This window comes from Megascapheus bottae, chromosome 4 (assembly GCF_031878675.1).
Source record: "Megascapheus bottae isolate mThoBot1 chromosome 4, mThoBot2.hap1, whole genome shotgun sequence".
NCBI classification, from domain to species: domain Eukaryota; kingdom Metazoa; phylum Chordata; class Mammalia; order Rodentia; family Geomyidae; genus Megascapheus; species Megascapheus bottae.
The window spans coordinates 76,001,139-76,025,515 of NC_143512.1; the positions used below are offsets into that span (position 1 = coordinate 76,001,139).

At 42.0% G+C, this 24,377-nt stretch overlaps 1 protein-coding gene across 1 annotated transcript in view; it reads right to left on the minus strand.

Annotated features, from left to right (window-relative positions):
• Nucleotides 1-20,465: 20,465 nt before the first annotated feature.
• Basp1 (brain abundant membrane attached signal protein 1) overlaps nt 20,466-24,377 on the minus strand; it is a 48,412-nt gene continuing 44,500 nt past the window's right edge. Inside the window, exon 2 of the mRNA XM_090332104.1 lies at nt 20,466-22,221. Within this exon, the coding sequence (XP_090188230.1) occupies nt 21,505-22,212 (708 nt within the window). The 5' untranslated portion in view covers nt 22,213-22,221 and the 3' untranslated portion in view covers nt 20,466-21,504. The remainder of the gene's footprint in view (nt 22,222-24,377) is intronic.

Genomic DNA, 24,377 nt, shown 5'->3' on the forward strand with positions numbered 1-24,377 from the left:
TCTTCTCATCTCTATTGAGCATGCTGATATGAGTCAAGTTGGAAATTAGAAGGTATAAATAGCATTAAAAATTTTGACTTATTTTGTTCTGGATTTTTTTCTTTTTCTAACATTATTAAGGATTAAGTATTTCACAATTAGTATATTCACAGTATACTGTGACCACCTCTCTCTCTAGTTCTAAAATATTTTATCACCCAAAGAGCCCATTCTCCTAACTAATCATTCCCTGCTTTTATGGCTCCAGGTTTCCCCATTCTGAATCATTCATAAAAATGTTATCATAGAACATATTCCTCAGTGTTTGTTGCTGTACATTTTAGCAACTATCAGATCTTGATTCATTTTTATGAGAGTATAATATGTAGACCACTGTATATCAATTCATCCACCCACAGATGTGGGGTTGTTTGTACTTTTTGGTTATCTGAATACTACCCCCTGCATGCCCATATTTGTCTAAGTACTTCTTTTTAAGTTTATTGTCTTTCATTTCTTTCTCAGTCTATTTCTGTATCCATTTGCAAGTCATACATAAAACTTTGAAAGACATTTTAAATGGCCCCCACAGAAATGAAGGACTAAATATTTCTAAGACCATAAAGAAGGCCTAATGGAAAAGAAGCCCTCCATTAGTGGTAGTTATGATCACTCGCCATAATGAGTGCAGATTATCACACTGCCAAGTATCCACCTCACAGACCAATGCTACACGGTGGAAGGCAAGAATCAGATCCTTGAGAGAAGCAAGCTTGCCACAGCCTTCTACCTATACCTGTTTCCTCACCCTGTAAGCTTCCTGGTAGCTAAAGAAACTGGCTGGACTGTTTTTCTTATCTTTTCATGATTAAAAAAAAAAAAGCAGGGCAAGTTCCAGATTTACCAGTGGACTTGCTCTGAATTTTTACCCTGAAGTTGCATTAATCTTGGTGCAAAAAGCAAATAGTGAGAGATTGTTATGTTTTTCATTGTGTAACTTGGCATTAAGAGAATCTCTAATTTATTTATTTAACACACAACTGCTGACATCATTGCCTGAAGTAGTATCAGGCTGACCCAACCCCAGCCTCCTTGCCATCCAAAGTCAACACCATTTAATTGAATTGTGACAATATAAAGTCTGTTTTATCCAGAGTCACAGATATGCCCAAATATTTTCTTGGAGACCACTTAACATATTCAGATATAGGAGATGTACTGAATTCAAGTTCAGGAGGTTTGAGATAATCTCTTCATCTTGCTGTCACTTCCTTTGCGAGCTCTGGAACATACCTCTGATATCACTGGCTTTCACAGGATATGGGAAGTGATCTTTTCTGATTCCATCCACCTCAGCAAAGATTGTGGGACATATTCTGCATTGATGTTTACCTAGTTTGGTCAATACAATTAACATAGTTAGTTGTGAGTTGTGAAACTCATGACTTAATTTCAAACTTAGATATCTAATATCACTCTAAATTTTTAAATGAGATGTGAACAGATTTTTAAAATTTTTCCACCAAGCATTCTTTTTTTTATTGTAATTAGTAAAAGGGTTACATGATATTTGCCAGATAGAAGGTGCATTAATTCACATACATTGATACCGTTTCACAGGTCTTGGTACCCATTTCCCTCCCCCCCCCCAAGCATTCTTTTATTTATTAAAATGTATCATGGGATATTCATCATGTTAATGAGATAAAATTTTTAATAACTGGAGTAATGTGTCCTTCCTACCAAATGCTAATTTAATATCTTCCCATAAGTAATGGTTTGAAGAAAGACCTGTCTTCCTTGAACAAACAAGACATTTCTCTTTATAAGTAGAGCAATCCTTACCAATTATAGAAGTTCTCAACTAGTAGAGATACTTTCATGCTCTGTTCTTACATCACTGGGTATCTCTACATTTCAATGGATCCTTTTGCACAATTAGGATCTCCCAAAACATTTAAAAAGAAAATAAAAGCTAGAGCAGCCCCCATTTTCTATGAGCTGAATGACTCGACAGAGTCATCTTCACAGCTCAGGTCAAACTGCAAATAAAACAAATATACAACCCTTCTCTGTCAGAAAAATCATTCCTGACCTTGGGGTGTTGGTGCCTTCTGCATGGCAAGCCATATCATGTGGACAGAATCCAAGCCTGCTACATGAGGTGTGAGATGGGCTCATTTCTACCTCCAAACTAGATGGGGTTGAAGGTTGAGGATTCGCATCTCTTCTGACTGACACTGAGAGAATATGGGAAGCCCAGGTGTGAGCAGCAACACAAACACCTTTCTTAAACTCCCTCCCTAAACGGCGAGTCCTCAAGAAACAAGGACTTACCAGTGCTGCAAAAACTAACAGAAGGATTTTAATGCTTTATATGCAAGTATTAGATAGCTGGTTCCAGAAAGGAAAAACGAAAGGGTAGGGGAGAGAAGCACTTGTAAGCACTTATTTTCATTTATTTCAAATTGCTTTTTGGTGTCTTTCTCCTCCTTTTTATAAGTACTGGAAATAGCACAGGGCCAATTCCTATTAGCATCTCTAGAGCCTTTGTCTGTTAGATTCAATCTTTAAGGGATTAATCATGAAATAATAAGTCGTGGGAAAAGGGCTCTGCTATAACACAGCATTGCCTCCAGACAGACCGCTTCTGCTTCGGGGAGGAGTCTTGAAGCTTGTATTCATGGCACTGGCTTCCCAACATAGAAGATGACTGTATGACTGCCAAGGCCTGACTCCATGGTGAGCAAATTCAAGGTCACTTGACCCTACAGCAGTTTTTTTTCCTTTTCCACAGGTAAATACACCTCTATGCAAAAACATCTATGCAAAATGACATGCTGCAAACAATTCTCCATTATAAAAAGCCACGTGTGCAATCGATTTCAGCAGAACTCACGCACGGTAATTCATGCAGCCACACCAGTGGTGACCTGGAGGTGGTGGTTCAAACTCCCAACTGGCTATCCAGCAGAAAGCTCTGAATCTCTGTCTCAGAGTGAGGGTGGGCACTAGAAAACACTTAGCAGGTATGATAAATGAGCAAGAGCTCCGATCCAGGCACTATGCAGTGTGGCTCTGAGATGGGGGAGACCTGAGGATCAAGCTGCGTGACTGAGGCTCCTCCATCCTCCTTCAGTCCCTGCAGTCAACGTTGACTGGCAGAGAGCTCATGCCACAAAGCCAGCTTAAACCTGTAAGAAATCTCCAGATGATAACTGCCCGAACATCTTATTACCTGCAGGCCTTACCTGAGGGGGATCCTGAGACATGCCTCAGAAGACCTAAAAGGAAGTTATTAATGCCATGGATAATGATAGAGTCCTTCCGGTGTTTATACACAAGCCAAATCTTTGCAAGGAAGTTATGTGCAAATGACAACTCAGACTTACCAGAAGAAACTATTGCTGCATTATGTCAGCTTACATAAGAAAAAAACGCACACACTTTTTAGTCAATTTTTTTAAATGCTGTTTCTTTAAAAAATAAAAATGAAAGTACTGGTAGGAAGATTATGGTAGGAAGATTTCATCCCGGGTGAAAATGTGACATCCTATTTGAACAACAGCTACAGCAAAGATCTGGAGTGTGGCTTGAGTCGTAGACAACTGGCCTAGCAAGAACGAGGTCCTGAATTCAAACTCCGATATGACTGCTCTTATTTTCAAGAAAAGAGAAAGGAATTATTTCTATTGAGTGACAAAATGCATTCTAACTTGCCTGTTTCTGTGAATTGATTAAAAGGCATATTTGTCTTGCTGTAGACCTAACCATAGTTCCATTTTACTTAATCAGAATTCTATTCTTATCATTCTAAACATGCCTCTGACTGTTATTTTAATAGCATGAAGAGACTTTCAATCACTGAGCAATTTTAACTACAGATTTATTCAGCTTCATTTTGTTGTGATATTAATGCAAGTTTCTTTATTTATTTTTGCATTCTGGATATGAAATCCCAGGCATCACCCATGCCTGCCATCAAGTTCCACCCCCACACCATGAATTCATGTTTTCAAGAATAAAATATGTATATACTTCCTTTCCTCCAATATGCCATTTATAACGTATAAGAATATCCAATCCATTTGAGGAAAAACATTATTTTCCAGGGTTACTTTGCTGTAATATAATATTATCTACTATCCTTTACAAAAATCACACATAAATACTATAGCAAAGTCTGTCAACATATATCTTGACAGACATTGTGTTCCTGAGTACATACTTGATTCAAAGCGGTCAGGAAGGGGGCTGCTAAGTGATGTAGTGAATTCCAAAGATATATAAGGCTGAGGTGACAAATTCAAACCAGATTTATCCCACAAAGTGTTATGTTTGAGTCATGTGTTTCAAGTATTATGCTACCTGACATATAACTACTCATAAATTTCTCAGAAAATTCCAGAAGAGAGACAGAGAGAGAGAGTGAGAGAGAGGGGGGGAGAGAGAGAGAGAGAGAGGAGAGAGAGAGAGAGAGAGAGAGAGAGAGAGAGAGAGAGAGAGAGAGAGAGAGAGAGAGAGAGAGAGATCCAACAAGCCCCATGTCTGCATTTATTCAAAGTAGCCACAGGAGCGGGAGCTGCCACAGAGCTGTTGCCATGGCACCCACCTATAACCTCACTGGCTCCAGCAAGCACCTGTGCTTGCAGCCCCTGGGCTAGAGATCAAGGAAGAACAGAGCTAATGAACGGAGGTGTCTGAGTCACTGTTAGCCGTTCTGTGCTTGTACACAGTGCTTTACAGGGAAGTCAAAAGGAGATGTGGTACCACAATGTTCTGTTTAATGTCAAAGATCTCTTGAGGCTTTTGTCTTGGCATCAGGAGACACAGAAAGATCAAAGTAGTTGGGAAAGGCACTCCTCAAAACAGCAGATCCTCAGAGAACAACGTGTGTCCATCGTGGGTGAATTGCAAAGAAACTGACTGGTGAAAGACTCTGGGCTTGACTTAAGCTTCTTGTTGAGATTCAGTCTTTCTTATGAACATTGGACATTGTGCCATGCACTGTAACATGAGGATGCTCGCTAGACTTCCTGTGGCACATGGCTCCTTTTGCCTCATCCTCGAGGGACTCAGGCTCTGTAGCTACCTATCTAGCCACAAGATTGTCCACAGTCAATCGCTCTAGTTCCCTCTGACCTGTGGCTTTGCTTTCCCATGCTCCGCTGCAGCCTGAAGGAAATAAAAACATTCCAGAAACAGGCCATTCAGAAGCATTAGATTATATACTGTTCGGAGTAACATAATAAACCCCTGCTGCCCTACTCCTTTGTTGGCACTTGTTTCTTTTGTGTGTCTGTGGAGCGTATCCACACTGCATAAACTGCTCCCCTTGTTAATCACTGATAGCCATCTTGGCTGGTAGATTGATTGTTTCTCATATTTTAAGTGCCTGGGTTCAAGTGACCCTTTTTTTACTTGAAAATGATCCCAAAGCACCCCAAGTGCTACTGCTAACCATTGTCTTACACTACATGGTTATCACGGCTCCACGTTGCTGTCAGTGGTTATTGTTCACCTCTCACTGAACGTCCTCATAGGTATGGACATCCCGGGAACCCTAGCATAAAGAGGGTTCAGTTTATCCATCATTTCAGGAGTCCACTTGGGGTTTCAGGACACATCCCCCATGAACAAGCGGAGAACACTGCACTGTGGAGTCTTCTTGCCAACTTTTTTATTTCCTTTCTAAACTACAGACTATTGTCTAAGGAGCCAACGAGTCCAGAGAGCAGTGCACAGGCTTTGTGACTATAATTTTCTTAAATTTCCACTTCTTGATTTCTTTGGCTTATTGGTAAATCACATTTCCTGTGTTTCCTCTCCCTGACCCTACGTTTGGGTTAGAGGAATGAATGTGTTAATATTAATACATTCCTGAAGGGTTCTATTTGGTCTTCACAAAACATACTGTTCTTCACTAGTGACCAGAAAACACATACACACGCATTTCTATAAAACACAAAGCTACTTTTATTGTTGGGAAAGTTGCATAAACGCATGAACACATGAGATGTGATTTACCAATAAGCCAAAGAAATCAAGAAATAGAAATCTAAGAAAACCATAGTCACAAAGCCTGTGTATTGCTCTCTGGACATGAATACAGGTACCAAAGTGCTTCCAATTAGGAGATATTTAATATCAAATATCAACATAGAAAGGATGCTTTCTCAATTTGTATGTGATCTATGATAAATACATTTTATTTAATGCCTAATTTATAATGAAACTATTTTAGATCACCCAATACTACTGTATTTTCACTGCTCTACTCTGGTTTTATAGAGAAAATACAAACTGGTTCTTTGGCCACTTACCATCAACACGGCAATAATGCATCTTCCCCCACCTGCTCAAGGAGGCAACAGTGTTATCCTCTTTACATTGCACTGATGGTCAGGCAACTTTTCAGTTTTGTACTATGATGCATGTCCATACATACACATAAAAATGTAAATATGAAATCCCTTTGAATGATTAATATATGTTTAAAAATGAATAACAAGAATGTGTGAAGGCCTGGCTGGGAGGAGCTGCGATGGGGAGGCAGGACGAATAGAGAAAGGGAAGAAAGGTGAATATGATCAAAACACCTCGTGGACCTGTGTGCAGACAGAACAAGGAAGCATGTTGGGACCAGTTTGGAAAGAGAGGAAGGCATGAAGAAGAGGAAAATCAAATGAAGGTACATTGTATGCATAGACTGACATATCCAAATAACCCTTGTACAACTAAACATAAAAGATATGTTCTTTGCTAATTGTTTACTCACAAATGTAAAAGAATATTTTGAAATGTATGTCACACTCTGTAACATCACAGCCCAACTTCAGGAAATAGATACGTGTCTAATAGATATGAACATATTAACCTTACCCTTATCTGCAAATGATAGCCCCTCCCAAACCACATTAGTACTTGGCAGGGAACATTGCCCTTTCTGAGGGATGATTAACTAAACAGGGCATAGCACTCCAGCCATATGTGCAGCGTGAGTAATAGTCCTTTGTCTTAAATTATGACTTTTGCTATTGACAATGCTGCTATAGACACAAAACATAGTTCCTCAAGGCAAAATGTGGTGGCATCTCTCTTGTTCTATAAGTGGGAATTCATACTAATTCTAGCTGTCTTGAACACAAATATATAAACAACATTAACACAGAAGTAGAAAGAAATCTGTATGAGAAAATCTAGAAGGGGGTTAAGCCAGAAAGCAGGCCACCATTCGATCCCTGTAGTCAGTTCCCCCCAGGATAAAAGCTAAGCACGCTATTTATGCCTGGTATTCTGTTTCCCATTTGCAGCACTTCTAAGGAGTAACAGAAAAGGTGGAACCAGAAATGCATTCACCCCAAGACTTGGGGATTTTAGCTCTCTGACTCCTGCCAGATCCACAGTGGGGCACTCAAACCCATTATCTATAGAAACTGACAACTTTGGACCATGCTGATAAGAGGTCTCCAGTGCTACTGTTTGTATAATTACAGAATCTTCATCTGTAGAGGTCAGCAGATCAGGGAACCCAGGAATATATAAAATTCAGAGACTCTGGGGACAGATTTAGGAGATTTTTTGGAAGCTTGGTTAGAAGGTAGCATGGGTCTTTATAGCAATGGATTCACAACCCAATCTAAGAGAAGTATGACCGGATCAATGTGAAGCTACTTATACAGTAGTGTAACTTGGAGAGGGCAGGTTCTAGAATATGCCTGTGATTCTCTTGTCTTAAGTGGGGTTGAGGTAGACAGGGCTTCAGGCTAAAGCCAGGAGTCATCATTAACATCAAAGTCAAGCTAAGAGCCTTCGGAGTCTGGGGTCAGAGGTGGTCCTGTCTTCTGTAGACAAAGGTAATGCTTCTATCTTCACACAGAAGGGTAAAGAATCTCCCAGAGGCAGGTAGAATGGAATTCATAGCATGAGAGCCTGTCAGATGCTGCTCATGCAAGGGATAGGAACAGGAGGACCCTCTGGTTTCTAAATAAGACAGTCCTGTGAGGTCTAGTGATCCAGCCTTCTAAATCCAGTGGGCCATGCTGGGCCCCAGTGCTCTGTTTTCAGTGGCAAGAAGTACTCTAGATTCTATTCTCCTGAGACGATAACCCAGGGACAAAGACTCATGCCCACGCTAGCATCCTATTCCCTTGTCTCCAAGACAAAGATGCACAGTCTTAATTTGAGAAAATTCCTATTACAGTCCCATGTGAATGTTGGAGGAAGATCCAGCCATCCTTTAGGGAAAAGAACACAATAATTCCACAATAGAAAAGCTAGCACTTAGCTGTCACTCTTAAGAAACCAAGAAATATCTGCTCAAAATTTTATTACTTAAGCCTGGCCAGTCATCATTCAAGTACAGACAACAAAATGAAAAGGATTAGTTTTGTAAGTCACATCCTGGAAGAAATTAGACACACACCTCTCATACATTTTCAGAACTAGATAACATACAATTGTATAGAATAATATTATTTGAAATCACTTAATACCTGCTACTTATATGCTGAACAAAGACCATCAGCATATCATCTCCTGAGGGATTTTTTTTTTATTGTCCTGTTGTGTGTGTGTGTGTGTGTGTGTGTGTGTGTGTGTGTGTGTGTGTGTATGTACTTGGGGCCTGAGTGGTTATCTTGCTCAAGGTTGGTCCTCTGCCATTTGAGCCACACCTCTACTTCCAGCTTTTTTTTTTTTGCTGGTTAATTGGAAATAAGAGTCCTACAGACATTCCTACCAGGATCCAGTTTCCTCAGTAGCCAGGACTATAGCATGAGCAACCAGTGCTCAGCGTTTGAGCCTTAACGAATTTTAAGAAATCCAAATCCTGTTTGCGAAGTAATGCACCTTTTATCTGGTGAATATAATGTAACCCTTCTATTAATTACAATTAAAAAAAAAGAAATCCAAATCCTTGGGGACAAAAACATGAGAAGGGATATCAATATGTGAGAAGTAATGTACCTACTCTCTGGTGAATGTAACTGTAACCCCTCTATGCATTACAATAAAAAAAGAAATCCAAATCCTACTAAATCAAAATGTGAAATTTACCAACAGCTCTACATAATAATTCATATATATTTTGGGTTTGAGAAGCTATCTAAGTAATATTTACACATTCATCCCTTTTTTCACTGTTCTCAATAGTACTAAAACATGTTGGGAAATGACATTCCTTTCTTATGCAGAAAACTCTCCAGCACAATGACCAGTATTCACATTATGAACAGAAGAGTTCATCCACATTATCTAATGAAGACACATTATCTAATGACTATGGTTAATTAGTGATGGCTTCTATACTGAGAATCAACCTCCAGCCTGGTCCTAGTCCAGCTCATCAGGCAAGAATTTCCTTCCTGACCTGCAGAGAGGACACAGCTGGAATGAAAGGTGGCTAGAAAGGGCTGCAAGATGATAGCACTGGGTCAGGAGGGGTCCTGGAAGACCAAGAAAGAAAGCAAAGGCAGAAATGGATTCTGGAGCCGGACCTGGTGGCTCACGCCTGGAATCCTAGCTACTCAGGAGGCTGAGATCTGAAGATCATGGTTCACAGCCACTAAAGAATGAGAGACTCTTATCTCCAATTAATCACTGAAAAAAAAAATGGGAAGTGGGACTATGGCTCCAGGGATAGGGTGGCAGCCTTGAGGTGCAGAGGTCAGGGTCAGCACCCAGTCCCAGAATTCAAGCCCCATGACGCACAAAATGAAGAAGAAAGAAAGAAAGGAAGGAAGGAAAGAGAGACAGAGAAAGACAGAGAGAGAGAGAGAGAGAGAGAGAGAGAGAGAGAGAGAGAGAGAGAGAGAGAGAGAGAGAGAGAGAGAGAGAGAGAAAGGAAGGAAGGGAGGGATTCTGGGGCAAAGTGAAAAGCTTGGGCTCTCAAGTCACAAAGATTTTGGTCTGGCCACTGTCTCTTAGCTATTTAGCTCTACCACGTGAGCCTCAGCTCTACTTTCAGCTTCCTCTTTTGTTTGGGAGGCGGGGGAGGTATGTTAATTGGAGATAAGTGTTTCTGGACTTCCCTTCCCTGGGCTAGCTTTGAACATTAATCTCCAGATCTGAGCCTCCAGAATAGCTGAGATTACAAGCATGAGCCACAGGCACTGAGCCACTCAGTGTTCAGGTGGACTGTCCTCTTCTTCTGCAGTGAGTAGATCCTGGGTGTATATCTTGGGTCTCCTCAGTGAACCCTGTCTACTACTTTTATCTCAGCACACAGATGTCCCCAAGCCTCAAAGACCCTCTCAAAAACTATCACTCAAAACTATCTCAAGAAACAACCTAGTCGTAGTCTAAGAAATCCAAAGGAAGGGGCCAGGAGCGTGGCCTAGTGGTAGAGTGCTTGCCTATCATGCACATAACACTGGGTTCCATTCCTTGGTATTGCATACATAGAAAAAGCTGGAAATGGTGCTGTGGCCGGAAATGGTGCTGTGGCTCAAGTGATAGAGCTCTAGCCTTAAGAAAGCCCAAGGACAATGCCCAGGCGCTGAGTTCAAGCCCCAGAACTGGCAAAAAAAAAAAAGAAAAAGAAAAAGGAAATCCAAATTTCTAATTGAATGTTGTCTTTAGATTCAGCATGACACATTTTGAGAGTGGTGGGAACTTAAAGCTGGTATAAAATGTCTCCAGTCTGTGCATGCTTCCGGGAGAGCAGAGAAAATACACAGGAGGAAATTCCTTTGTCCAGGTGAACCTGAACTGCAGATGTTGAGATGAATAGCCAATCTGGGGCAGGGTGTGGGGGATGGAATGGGGGGGACAGTCCTCAAAAAACAGCAGCCGAGATTAAAAAACAGACAAGTCAGAGTTGGACCACAGCTAAGTACACATGTTCCCCTCAAAGGTCGAAATGATAAGAATTACAAGGAAATATCAATCAAGCTAGCTATATAATAAGAGCAGCAAGAATTTCTAACTAAAACTGAAGTCTCAGTTTAACGGAAGCCAATACCAATCTGTTTTAAAAATAAACTTATCTTAGACTACGGGCATGGCTCAACTGGCAGATCCCTTACCTGGCAAGCATATTGTTCTGAGTTCATATCACAGTATCAACAAAAATAAGTATAAACAAATAAAAATACTTTTTAAAAATATTCTCTATCTTAAAATTTCATGCAGATTATGTTCACTGAATTATAAATAGGAAAATAGCATTAAGGTATATAGTCATAAATCTTCCCTCTAAAAAAACACAACATAATTGTAGCATCTTTCTGTATGTTTTGTGCCTATAAAAATTTAAAGATCTTATTATTCAAATATAATTAAAATACAGAGATATGCTCATTGATTACAGAATGTTATAATTGGTGAGAACAATGAACATAATATATATATATATATATTATCAGGGAAGAGGCAAGATGATGATAATTCAATGCATTAAAAAATCAGATATGCTTCTACTCACAACTTACCAGTCACTATGTAATACATACAAAGAGAAGACAGCGTTACGTTATTTCATCATAGGTCTTATGCCTGAACAGTCTTATTCTCAAATCACTTAATAACTGGTAAACTGTCCATAAATTTCTAGCCTTTCGCAGGGCATAGTGGCTCATGCCTGTAATCCTAGCTACTCAGGAGGCTGAGATCTGAAGATCAAGCTTTAAAGCCACCCGGGGCACAAAAGGACCTGAAACTCTTATCTCCAATTAACCTCCAGAAAATGGGAAGTGGGGCTTGGCTCAAGGGTAGGGCAGTAGCCTTGGGCTGAAGAGCTCAGGGACAACGCCCAGGCCGAGATCAAACCCCATGACCTACAAAAAAGTATTTGTAGCCCTTCTTTAATAATAATAATAATAATAATAATAATAATAGTGTTATTGAATAAGTATTATCTTTAGAAAGATATGGAGAAATAAAATAAAATTCCACCTCTTCTGACCAGTCTAGTCTACTAAACTTTAGGAAAAAGCTAAACTCTTAACAAAACTGATAGCAAGCCAGGCATGGCAACAAAGCTTAGAATCCCAGCTACTCAGTTGGCAGCTATCACCCTCAATTACATCACACCTTAACAATTCTCTCCCTAAAGACCTGTGCATATGGACCTTTACTCACTGGGCCTAGCACTCTTTTTCCTCCACAAAATAGCGAAGCCTGTTCTCCATGTCCCTCTTCTCCAGTACCTCCAGTCAAGCACGAGTCAGCCCCAAGGACCGTTCTCACAGATGACACCATTGTACACACAATGCCTGTATATCCTCTCCCGGGCTCTCCTGTCTGTCAGCACTCGGATCTTCTCCCCACTCCTTTTCTCTCAGCCCACGTCTGTCTCTCCTCCCTTCGCTTCCCTGTCCATCTGTTCTACTGTCATTCAACCATAAGTTTGCCAGTTCCCTAAACATCGTGGTCTCTCTGGATTCCTACCACATGTATTTTTAAAAACGCCCAGCCCTGCAGATTCCCCACTCCGCTCTTTCTGTGCAAAGGATGTTGGGAAGAGCAAGCGACAGAGTACTGTCACTTGCTGTTGATGGTCGGCAGTCTCAGGTGGACCCACGTGTCTCAGCACATTAGGTTACATTTCAGATCTCCCTTCATCTTCAAATCTTCCACCAACCCTCTGCTCAACACCCTGACTGCCCATCAGTGATGGAAAACGAGCTTGCTTCACTGTTTTCACACAGAAAATGGGAGCCATCCCTTAGCTCTCAGCCCAAAGAACTTTTTGATCAGTCTGCTGACTCCAAATGTTCTTCACACTGAAGCTGGAATGATCTTTCCTTTCTTTCCATGTGCCTCTCCATCCATAGCCCTCCCTGGGTCTCTGATGATCCACAGCTCCACCACAAAGGCCCAGAGGCTCAAACCCCAGCTCCATGTGTGCCCATCTCTCCCTGCTTCACCTGTCTCTATGAACTCTGCTGCCCGCGCCTTCCTATCATCAAGGAAACTCTGTTTCCTTGGCACACAGCACCCTGCACTTGCACCCTGCCCTCTCCCTCTCTCTGAAACACTTTTCCCTTCCTCAACCCGTTCTTTTGTTTTTATTTTCTTTTACACAAAAAGGCCTTTGCCTACCTTTTTAAATTTTTTCTACTGGATACTCTTTTTCATTTAGACCTACTGTTTTCTATTTTTGTTGTTGTTCTTGTTGTAAAGGTGATGCACAGAAGAGCAACAGTTACGTAAGTCAGTACCATTTGTTTTGAAAAATGTCCCCGCCTCCCTCATTTTCTGCCAGTTCCCCCCCCCCCCACACACACACACATACACACAATCCTTCTCCCCACCCCAAAACGTGTAGTTCATTTTCAACAGAGTGACCAGGGAGTATCACTGCTGAATTTGTTTACCCTTTGCCACACCATTTCTGTGCTTCCCCCTCCCCAAGTCAGATAAACTTACTGGGGTACAGTGCTGAAATCAGGACAAAAATCTCTCTTGCTTAAAGCTTGCAGTCAAGTTGAAGGAGACAAAATAAACACCTTATTTAAGGGAAAGGGGTCATATGTTGAGGCTGAGCACAAGGGAACGTAGAGAAGGAGGGCAAAGTGAGTGTACAAGAGGGAAGTTAGCTGCTGAATGGTGACCTCGGGTAACTGTGACCCTCAAGCCATGTCATGAAGGAAGTGAGCAGTTTGGAAACATTCCAGGCAGATAACTAACAGAGATCAAGGCCTGGAGGCAGCCAGTTCATGGAGGAGCTAAGCAGAGTGAAATGGGGAAAGCTACCACAGAGTGGAGAAAGAGGGCAGGCCTCTGGAGAGCCTGCAGGCAAAACCAGCTCCCAGTCACGTATAAGCCAGGGAGCTTCACAGGACCTCTCACGCAGCAGAAGCCTAGCCAATGCTTTACCTTTGCCATCTTGAAATACTCAGGAGTTTGGTGGGGGAGGGGGAGTCTCTGCAAACCAGCCAGCTGGGAATGGAAATGACACTGGCTCTTCCTCTGAACAATGCAGAGGCCACACTTGAGCACTGACAATCTCACTACTGTTTGCACAAAACCCTTCTGGTTGCTCTGTTGAGAAGGGAGCATAGTGGCAAAGAGTGGGAATGGAGACATAACCAGAAAAGACAGATAGTGGCAATAGCCAGGTAGCAAGATTGCAAGAGTCCTAGTTCTTGTAGCTAGGGAGTTTCCTGAAATGTGAAGTCTGGAGCATAAGAAAAGTGAGTCAAGAGTGAAAGCTAGGACTTGATGTGTTGCCATCAGTTAAGCCACAGGAGGTGGAAGAGAATCTGAAATGTATCGGTGGATGTGTTACCTTTGAGATGCCTGTGAGTTACATAAGGGAGGAAATGAGAGGCAGCCACTTTTTTCAGTCCAGAGTAATATTTATGTGGTCAATACCTGATGAAAAAAATGGATGGATGGATGGATGGATGGATGGATGGAGCCTTACAGGACACACTACAAGAGGTGATGTATATGAAAATGTTACCTACATGGACTGAATAAAGCCAGACCACAGTTAATCAATAAAGCTGGATTTTTCCTTTGAAGATAAACTGTTTGGAAAAAGCAGGTGGAGGGCAAAAATGTCACAACTTCAACCTCAGTGGCCCAGAAGGAAGTGCATGTTTTGGGGTGCATCTACTTAAGGAGGGCTGAGCCAGGAAGGCCACGTGATAACTGCAGCCTTCCATCTTCCCCACGACCTCCAGGCAGATAGATTCTCCAGCTTTCACAGCAGCCCATTGAGCCTCCAAGAAAATCAGTCTGTTCCCAGGCCATGGAGCTCATGAGTCTTCACCTCCTTCACACAAAGGCAATTCAGCCTTTGCCTCAGTTTACCTCTGAGTTATCTCCCTGTAATGGAAATGGAACATTTTCGAAGAAACTTAGCTTTAACCTTCCATTCCCTCAAGCAGCAGTCTCCATCCATTGTGGGCATTTTACATACTGGTGTTTCTACAAATTTGTCTTCTGTCCTGTCAGATAAAATTAATTCTCCAGGGCCGGGAGTTTGGCCTAGTAGTAGAGTGCTTGTCTAGCATGCTCGAAGACCAGATTCGATTCCTCAATATCACATACATAGAAAAACGCCAGAAGTGGTGCTGAGGCTCAAGTGGTAGAGCTCTAGCCTTGAGAAAGTTTAAGGACAGGGTCACAGACCCAGAGCTCAAGCCCAGGACTGGCAAATAAATAAATAAATAAATAAATAAATAAATAAATAAATAAATAAATAAATAAATAAATAGGTAAATAAATAAATAAATAAAAATTAGTTCTCAATTCCACTTATATTTCCAAGAAACATTAGGAAACAATTTTCTAATACATACTTCTTTACAATTGAAGTATACATGCCAGAGCTCTGATTTCAGCTTTTTTCTTTTTATTAAAGAACTGAAGCCTCCTTTGCAATAGCTGTGGTTCATTTCACGCACTGTACTGGGTCTGTATATGGAGGGATTCCTTCAGCTCCCCCTCACCCCCATGGAAGAGATAGCATCGAACTTCTGCATACCCTCTTACATGCTTCAAATCATATCTCTAGATTACTTAGAAAATCTAATAAAGTAAATGTTGTATAAAGAGTTGCATGCTACGTAATTTGAAGACTAATGACCAAAAAAAAGTCTGAGTGCTCAGTGCTGGTGGGAGGTTTTTTCAAATATCTTCAGGCTGTGACTGATTGAATCTGCAGTTATGGAACATTTGCTTGGCTATGGAGAGGTGGAAGGCAAACTAAGTTATGTGTCTTCGAGTCTTCCTGAAATATATTCTCAATAGCTCTGAGCTTAGTATTATTATTCAATTGTACACATGTATGCGCACGCACATATATATCTATATAGATATATATCTCTATATAGATATATGTATGTGTATGTGTGTGTGTGTGTGTGTGTGTGCTTGCTTTATGTGTGTGCCAATCCTAGGGCTTGAACTCCGGGCCTGAGTGCTATCCCTGTGTGTTTTTGCTTAAGGTTAGCACTCTACCACTTGAGCCAGATCTAATCCTCCTGAGTAGCCAGTATTATAGGTGTGAGCCAACCACTCTCAGCTTCCATGTTGTTGTTGTTGATTTTCTTGAGACAGCAATATTAAATAAGTTAATTAAAATTCAATTCCTCAAACCCAGATCTGACCCAAGATTGGTTCTGAATTTTATGAGTTGGCCTAGACCAGCAGATTCCCCAAAGGAACTTTAGGTAGCCATGATTCCTGCCCTCCTTTACACAAGAACCACAGCTCAGGACCACAGCTCAGAGACTGAATTCGCTTTGTTTCTACATGCAAGAAATTCATAGGTTTAGACATTCTTAGGGTTTTTTTTTAGCATTTAGGAACCACTGCCCAGCCTTTTGGAACAGAGCTTATGGTAGAACCTTCTAGATTCTCTTTGAAAAACACACTACATGAAATTGCTTTAGATTCTGAATGTACCTTCTTTTACCTTTTTCTTTTATTATATTTACATATAATATATAATAATATATATAATATGACATATTATATATATATGGAGATAGGAGGGGAGGAAATACATAAAGCACAGGTAAATGTCAAGGAAATTACTTTTGACCCTCCTGAACAAGTGAAGAAAAAGGGGTTGTGCAAAGTCAGAAGAGACCCAGTCGTTCTGGGCCACTGTAAGCATTTGCTGCCTCCCTGTAGATAGGGTGGGTGCAAGGCAGACTGGCAAGAAAGAAGGGAGGAATGGAAAATGATTAAGCACACAAGGAAAGTAGAAGTAGGGAACTTGATGGGAAAGATAAAATGTAATGAACACAGATAAGCTGGAGAGGAAATAAATAAGAGGCAAAAAATGTTAAAGTGCCGTTTCAGCTAGCATCAGAAATGCAAGCGATTGTTTTAATGTTCTGTTGTAGTTTGCCTGCTTATTGTGTCATTTTTGTAGTTTTATTTTCATTGTTGTTGCTGCTATTGGTGTGTGTGTGTGTGTGTGTGTGTGTGTGTGTGTGTGTGTGTGTGTGTGTGTATGTGTGTGTACTGGGGATGTGATATTTGAGTGTAAAAGGTAGAATTTTCCATGAATGTCAAGGCAATTTCAGCTCCTAAAGCTAAATAAATAGCAAGCAAAATACAGTCTGTATTATTCATAGCTAAAGAAAAACATTTTAAATACCCTCTGGGGAATTTGCATACCAGCCAGACTCCAGGGCTGCAGTGGGTGGTTCTGGCTGTGAGGAGAAAGCCTATTCCTGGGTGTCTGCCCTGAGGCAGGGGAGGACACAAATGGTTCACTGCAGATACAGAACCTTCTACCCATTTCTTCTAATGGGGTTCACCTGTCCAGTCAAACTTCTCAACTTTCCCTGGGTACAAGGCTCGTGTCATTAGAGTCTCATCCCTTTCTGCTGCCTATTTCTGCCAGTAAAATACTGAAATAGAATCTTTTTTCTTTGGGGGGAAGATAGGAGAGAAGGCTAAGGAAAATACTGTCTTCTTCTAAATTAAATTTTTCTTTCCACTTCTATTAAAATTTAAGTGTGTCAAAAAGGCTGGAAGTGTGGCCTAGTGGTAGAGTGCTTGCCTTGCATGCATGAAAACCCAAGTTCAATTCCTGAGTACCACATACATAGGAAAAAGCTAGAAGTGGTGCTGAAGCTCAAATGGTAGCGCTCTATCCTTGAGAAAGTCCAAGGATAGGGATGAGGCCCTGAGCTCAAGCCAAGCCCAGGACTAGCAAAAAAAAAAAAAAAGTGTGTCACAGTGTGAACATGTTTTCCTCAGGTTTTAGTTTTCAGTAGAGTGTGTGATATGGTTGATTATCTGGTTGTATGACTCTCCAATTCAATCTAATCTATACTAAGGATTTATTATTTGACTATAAACCAGGAGCTTTGGTGCCTATTCAAACACAATCTCTTCTTGAATGAATTCAAAGTTAGAAAAGCCAAAAAGAAGGGGAGGTTGACAAGAATAAGCCTTTCTGTCTAATGTTTGTAACTCAGTCTTCTCTATTTTTTAATCTACCAGAATACTGATGTAATTTCAAGTAATCAGGAAAAGAGTTTCTATCCTTCAGAAAACCCTGTAGATTAACAATGCCTTTCTCACATCTAAAATTCCACTTGAGGATTCATGTGCAGTTTATTCAGAAACTGTATTTAATGTAAGAATTTTTGTTAAGAATCTTTTTAATTTTTTAACACGAGAAATATAAGGGGGGGATAATGAAGGAAAAGGCAAACAGTGTCTGTCCATGATTATATATCTCTGCCTAGAACTATTTTTTCTTGCTTGACATTTTAAGCCAACGCATAAACACCAAAAGTTTCCTGGGATCAAAAGAAATGTAAGAAAATACAAAGCCACCTAGAATACAAAATAACAAATATGATGTTTGCACTGTAAGAAAAATATGAAATAGTGTGAGAAAGACTTTTAACTGATGTTTCTATTTGTATGGCTACAACCCTAATGAATCTTTCTTGAAAAACCGTAATTCTTTTGCAAAAAGGTATTCTAGACTTTCCTCTACTATGTATGTGGATAGGAACATATGGCTCTAGAATAAAAATGGATTTAAGAAAAACAGGTTGAGGAAAAACTTGGGAAATATAGACATTTTGACATTTTATATACTAGTAAAAATTTTGTCCTTCAAAAGTCAGAAAACAAAGGGGCTTGGCTCCCAGTGGTAGAACAATATCCTTGAGCCCAAGAGCTCAGGGTCACCACCTAGACCCTGAGTTCAAGGCTCTTGACCACCAAAACTGTCTGCGAAAGACAACCCAATACAGTTCAGTATTAAATAGCATTAATATAAATACATAAAGTATACATGCATGTCTTTAGAAAAATATAGTCTGCCTTACTTCTGTATGTATACTTTGTTTTCTTTTTGCCAGACCTAGAGCTTGATTTCAGGGTCTGGGCACTGTTCCTGAGCTGCTTCTGCTAATGGCTAGCCCTCAACCACTTGAGCCACAGCGCTAATTCCAGCTTTTATCTTTTTTCTTTTTTTTTGATAGTTTATTGGAGATAAGAGTCTCACCAACTTTCCTGCCAGGAATTAACTTCAAACCTAGATCCTTAAATCTCAGTCTTCTAAGTAGCTAGGGTTACAGACATGAACCATTGGCATTTCCATTAACAGCTTTATAAAGAAACTGGACCAAAGAATAGGAAGAAGATACTCTAAGAATAGCAAATGATACCCTGACCCATGTCTCAGGACTCCATTGCTAATTAAAAAGCAAACAACAATCTCCCCCCCCAAAAAAATAGTCAGAGGCATGGCTCAAGTGGGAGATTGCCAGCAGAACAAGCCAAGTGAATTTGAGGCCTTCAGTACAAGCTTCAGTATCAGCAAAAGCAAATATATATATATATATATATATATATATATTGCAATTTAAGTATCTTGGAGACCATCTTTTATGGACCCTTTAATTGCTCTAACACCTAAGAGTTAAAAAAAAAGTCATAGTTTAATTTTCCTGTATCCTACTCAACAGCAATATGTATCAATAAACAAAGATGGAAACATCCACTTTCTCCCAACACCTATCATTTCTGACTCATGCATGAGACATCTTTGTAGTGGCTAGGTCTCTTTTTAACAAATGATTTATTTTTGAGATTCAATATTGAGATGCTACCATCAAATGAAAATACCCCACTTACTATAAAGAGATCCAACCGACAGCTGTTTTTCTTTTCTTACATTCAAAAATAGACACCTCAGGTCTCTCTAGAAAATTCTCCGTTGTCACCAGAGCCCATGTATGGCCTTTTTTCTTACACCAGAGAAGTCAATAATACAGGGAAGAATCCACCCTTGGCACACATTGCGATCTGGCATTTCCACTAACCACTAGTGTTCCAGAAGTCATGTCCTCAGAATCACAAAGGTTAAGCTCTATTGTAGGTGGACATACTGGAAATATTGGTAGAAACCAGAAGTCGAATCACCACCTGTACAGCCAGCTTCTGGACTTTCTTTAGGTTCTGTCTCATTGCCTACCTCACACAACTTGGATTCTCACTCCTCACTGTCATGAATACAATAAAAAATAAATGGGGAAATGGGATGCTTATCAGTGACTTCATAGATACATGTTTCTAAGTAAACTTCAGTCCATGTCTTCAAGATTAAATCTATTGCCCGGTATTATGTTTTACTTGAAGTACTTGTTCTTTTTTGGTAAATTAACTTTCCAGGTTAGCCTCTTTATGAGATGAGATCTTAAACAATAAGTTGATCTATTAATTTAAAAAATGTCCACCAATTTTGAAGTCCTGCCTTTATACTTCCATGAAATTATATTCAAACCGGCTACAGGAAGCTGAGATCTGAGACCAGCAGTTTGAAGCCAGCTTGGGCAGGAAATTCTGTAAATTGTCATCTGCAATTAACCAGAAAAAAAACAAGTGGGTTGTGGCTCAAATGATAGAACAGTAGCCTTGAGAGGAAAAGGTAAAGGGCAATTCTCAGGCCCTGAGCTCAAGTCCATGTACTGAAAACAAATTCTCTCAATTGGTGTTCTATTCTCTCCTCTTCTCTCTGGAAGATGGGGAGGAAAAGGCAAAAGAAAGCAAACAGTCTTTATTACTTCTTTTTAATTGTTTTACTTTATTACTGTTGCACCATTTATACAATTACATATAATTTCAATGCATCCATTGTACATTTTTTGTTTTTTTTAATTTTTATTTTTTTTCCATTTTCCAATGAGTGGTGTGCTGTTGTCGGTGACACAGAATGGAAGAGGAACTGGAACTGCAACGAACGCAGACTTTTTTTTTTATTTTTATTTTTATTTTTTTTCATTTCCACTGACCAATAAACAGAACTACAGGTGCACCCAACCACAGACATGCATTAACTCGTCATGAGAAATCTAGGTAGGCTAAGTACGATGAGAGAATGTTTGTTACTCCCAAAAATATCTGGAGAGGAAGAATGGAGGGTTGGCATCGAGTTACACGTGGACACGCTAAGTGGCCTCCACCTGAAAATTGGCATTCATCCCCCAACATTAAAAAAATATCAAAATAAGAAAGGCTGGAACTTAAAAAAGGAAAAGAAAAGAAAGAAAACACAGAAAATACTGCTTTCATAAAGATCTGATTGCCTTGGCATAGGCCCTGTGGGCAGAGTTGACCGCCTCCTCCTGCCACCCACCCCTGCCTGCGCGCAGGAGGAGGGCTGGGAGCTGGAGGTGGAGCGCGCGCGTGAGACAGCAGTTCGGGTACTTCGAGACACTGATCTTTCGAATCCAGGACTTACTCGTAACGTTGACTGAAGGTATAGTAGATATTTCCCCACAAAAATACTATTTGGATTCTCCCCACCCCCGCCCGCCCTCCCCAGATGGAACACATCCTCGGTTTGTTTGTTTCTCCCCCGTTGGGCAATACACATCCTTAACTTCCAATTTGTAACAAGTTAGTGTAGGTACAGAGAGAGCGAGAGAGCAAGAGAGAGCGAGGGGGGGAGAGAGAGAGAAAACAGAGAGAGGTGGCAGAGAAAGGGGAGCGATCGAGGGGAGGACGAAGGGGAGAGTGGGTAGAGGGGGTGGCGAGAAGGGGGGCTGAGGGTGGGGGGGGAGAAGGGGGAACCCCAGGCTGTCCCGGTCACTCCTTCACCGCCACGCTTTGCTCGGCGGCGTTGGCGGCGGGCGCCTCGGCGGCTTTGGGCTCCTCGGGCGCCGGGGGCGCAGGCGCGGGCGCCTTGGCCGTGGAACTGGGCGCTTCGGTGGCTGCGGGGGGCTCCTTGGGGGCGGGGGCGGCGTCGGCGCTGCCGGCTTTTGAGTCTGAAGCGGGGGCCCCGTCACTTTTCGTTTCCTGGGCTGCCGGGGCGGCGGGAGCCTCAGTCTTTTTGGGTTCCCCTTCCTCCTTGCCCGCGCCTTCCCCAGGCGCGGGCGCCTCGCCACCGCTGCCGCCGCCGCCGGCTTTCGGGGCCTCGCCGCCCGCAGCGGGACCGGGACCGGACCCGGAGCCGGGGCCGGCTGCCTCCTGCTCGGGCGCCGGGGCGGGCTCGGGCTGCGCCTCCGCCGCGCCCTCCGTCTTCTCGGGCTCCGCCTTGGGCGCCTCCTCCTTGGCCTTGGCGGCGTCGCCCTCCGCTTCGGGCGCCTTGGCCTCGGCGTCCGCCGCGCCCTTGGCCGGCTTCTCCTCCGCCGCCGTCTCCTTGGCCTCCGCGGGTTCGGAGGCCGCCTGGGGCTCGCTCTCCTTCGGGGTCCCCTCCTCCTCGGTGCCCGCGCCCTCAGCCTTCTTGTCCTTGTCCTTGGCTTTCTCGTCGTTCACATTGTAGCCCTTCTTCTTCTTGCTCAGCTTGCCGCCCATCGTGGAGATCTGTAACCAAGCACAGTCCAAGAGAGACAGAAGGTTAGGGCCTGCGGTGACGACGGGGCAGGGGCGCGCAGGCCGGGCCCCCAGCAATGCCCACACCCGGGACCCGGGTCCCCTTGGTCCAGAGCCATGGAGACAGCATTTCCACATTCTAAGGAAGAGGTGAGGAGGTGAGGAAGGGGGAGAGCGTGGCCACCCAGGGGCTGAGACGGAGTCGCAGAGATGCGCGTGTTCAAATACCAACACACACACACACACACACACACACACACGACTCATAGATGCTAATAAAAAATGTGCAAAAGCAAATCAAGTGCAGCTGGGCTGAGATCTGAAGATGGAAGCTGACAGCCGGCCTGTGCCAACCAAGCAGAAAGACCTTTATCTCCAATTAACCAGCAGAAAGGAAAAAAAAAAAAAGCTGAGAGAGAGTACAAGACAGGGAGCGCAAAAGAGAGGGCCAGGGGAGACCCTGAGACTTGCAATGGTGCAGTATTTGCTTCCTGTCTCCCTCCTCTCTCAGGAAGGACTGAATGGTGGGAAAGACACTTCCAGGAGAAGCTGATTACCCCAAATCATGAATTTCTGGGAAATGATCTCAAACGGTCAATGTTTTTCAAATTCCATTCTCCATCTGTACGTTTACATAAGCAAACCCATCTCCTAAAACTCTATCTCCTGTAATACAAAGCCACCTCTGGAAATTCTGCATGTCCATCTCTGCTGACTTTGTAAATGGGCTTGGACTTGCATTCATTGCTTTCCAAGGTATATTTGGCTTTAAAACACCTTTCTGTAATCCCTTGACACAGCTGTCCGAGTACAGTCCCAGTGCTCTAGGTAGGGTCAATGGTCACTAACAAGATTTCTTGTTTCCTTTTTTTTTTTCCATTCCAAATTTAGTCCTCCAACTGTCTCGGGGCCATGACTTTCATTCTGGGAGACATAAAACTGATTGTATTTGAATCCTGATTTTTTTTTCTCCCTTGATATTGAAATGTTAAATACATTTATAAATAAATTTAATCCAAATCAATTGTTAACTATGCAAATACATTTTAGGTGCCTTTCAATGGCATTATGTATCAGTAAGAACCCACTGAATGCCCATTGTTCTTTCTTGATGAATCTACAAGACTAGCACTTTACTGGCTGTTGCAGCCCCCACATATAAGGAACGCCTCGACGGGGAGCTGCATGACGGCTAGCGAGTCCAGGTGAAATCGCCTAGCTCTGGTCCGGGTCCACCAACCCCATGACACTCTGAATCTCTCAACCGGGGTGACACTGGCCAAGATGCACTGTACACATCAATGTACACATCAAAAACTACAACCCTAGTATACAACTATTAGCAGATATTTTTTAAGCCATCCATTCCAAACAAAACTGTGCTGTTTATTCCTTACGTACCTTGGAATTCAATGTAGTAAAATAATTCACACTTATCTAATCCACACTTATCTAACTTAAAAGCCATGTCTGGAGGGGAGTACTACTCTGCTTTCACCATGTACCCCTTCCTTTCCACCCTAACCTCCTCTTTGTACAGACTTTAATAGTTGGAGAAGGGGAAAGCAACCTGAAATATCACTAAAACACCCCAAGTCGGTACTGTGTTATGCAAGGGAGAGTCTCTCTACTCTTTAATTTGAAGGGGGGAGGAGTAAAGGGGTCATAAGTATTATATATGGTGAATATCTGCCTTAGACAATGGGCTCTAATTTATTTAAATTTTTGTAGGACCAAACATATATTGCAAAAATGCCATTAGATACACTTTCATCAGGTAACAATCAATTCAGCCATAAAGAAAAATAAAGTGGTCCTAGCTACTTGGATTTTGTCTGGAGGACAGCCCAAGCAAACATCAAGACCTTAGTTCTCCCAGTAAAATGCTGGGAATGGTAGTTCATGCCTGTTATAGCAGCTAAGCAGAAAGACAGTAGTGATGACCAGCAAGACATACATGCAAGACCTGATGTGAAATAGAACTGGAATAAAAAGGCTATGAGTGCTGGAGCACCAACCTAGAAAGCTCAAGGCTCTGGGTTCAATCTCCCAGGACAAAAGAAGGGAGGGGAGGGGAGGGGGAGGAGGAGGGGAGGGGAGGAGAGGGAAGGTGAGGGGAGAAGAGAGACACAAAGGAAAAAAAAGAG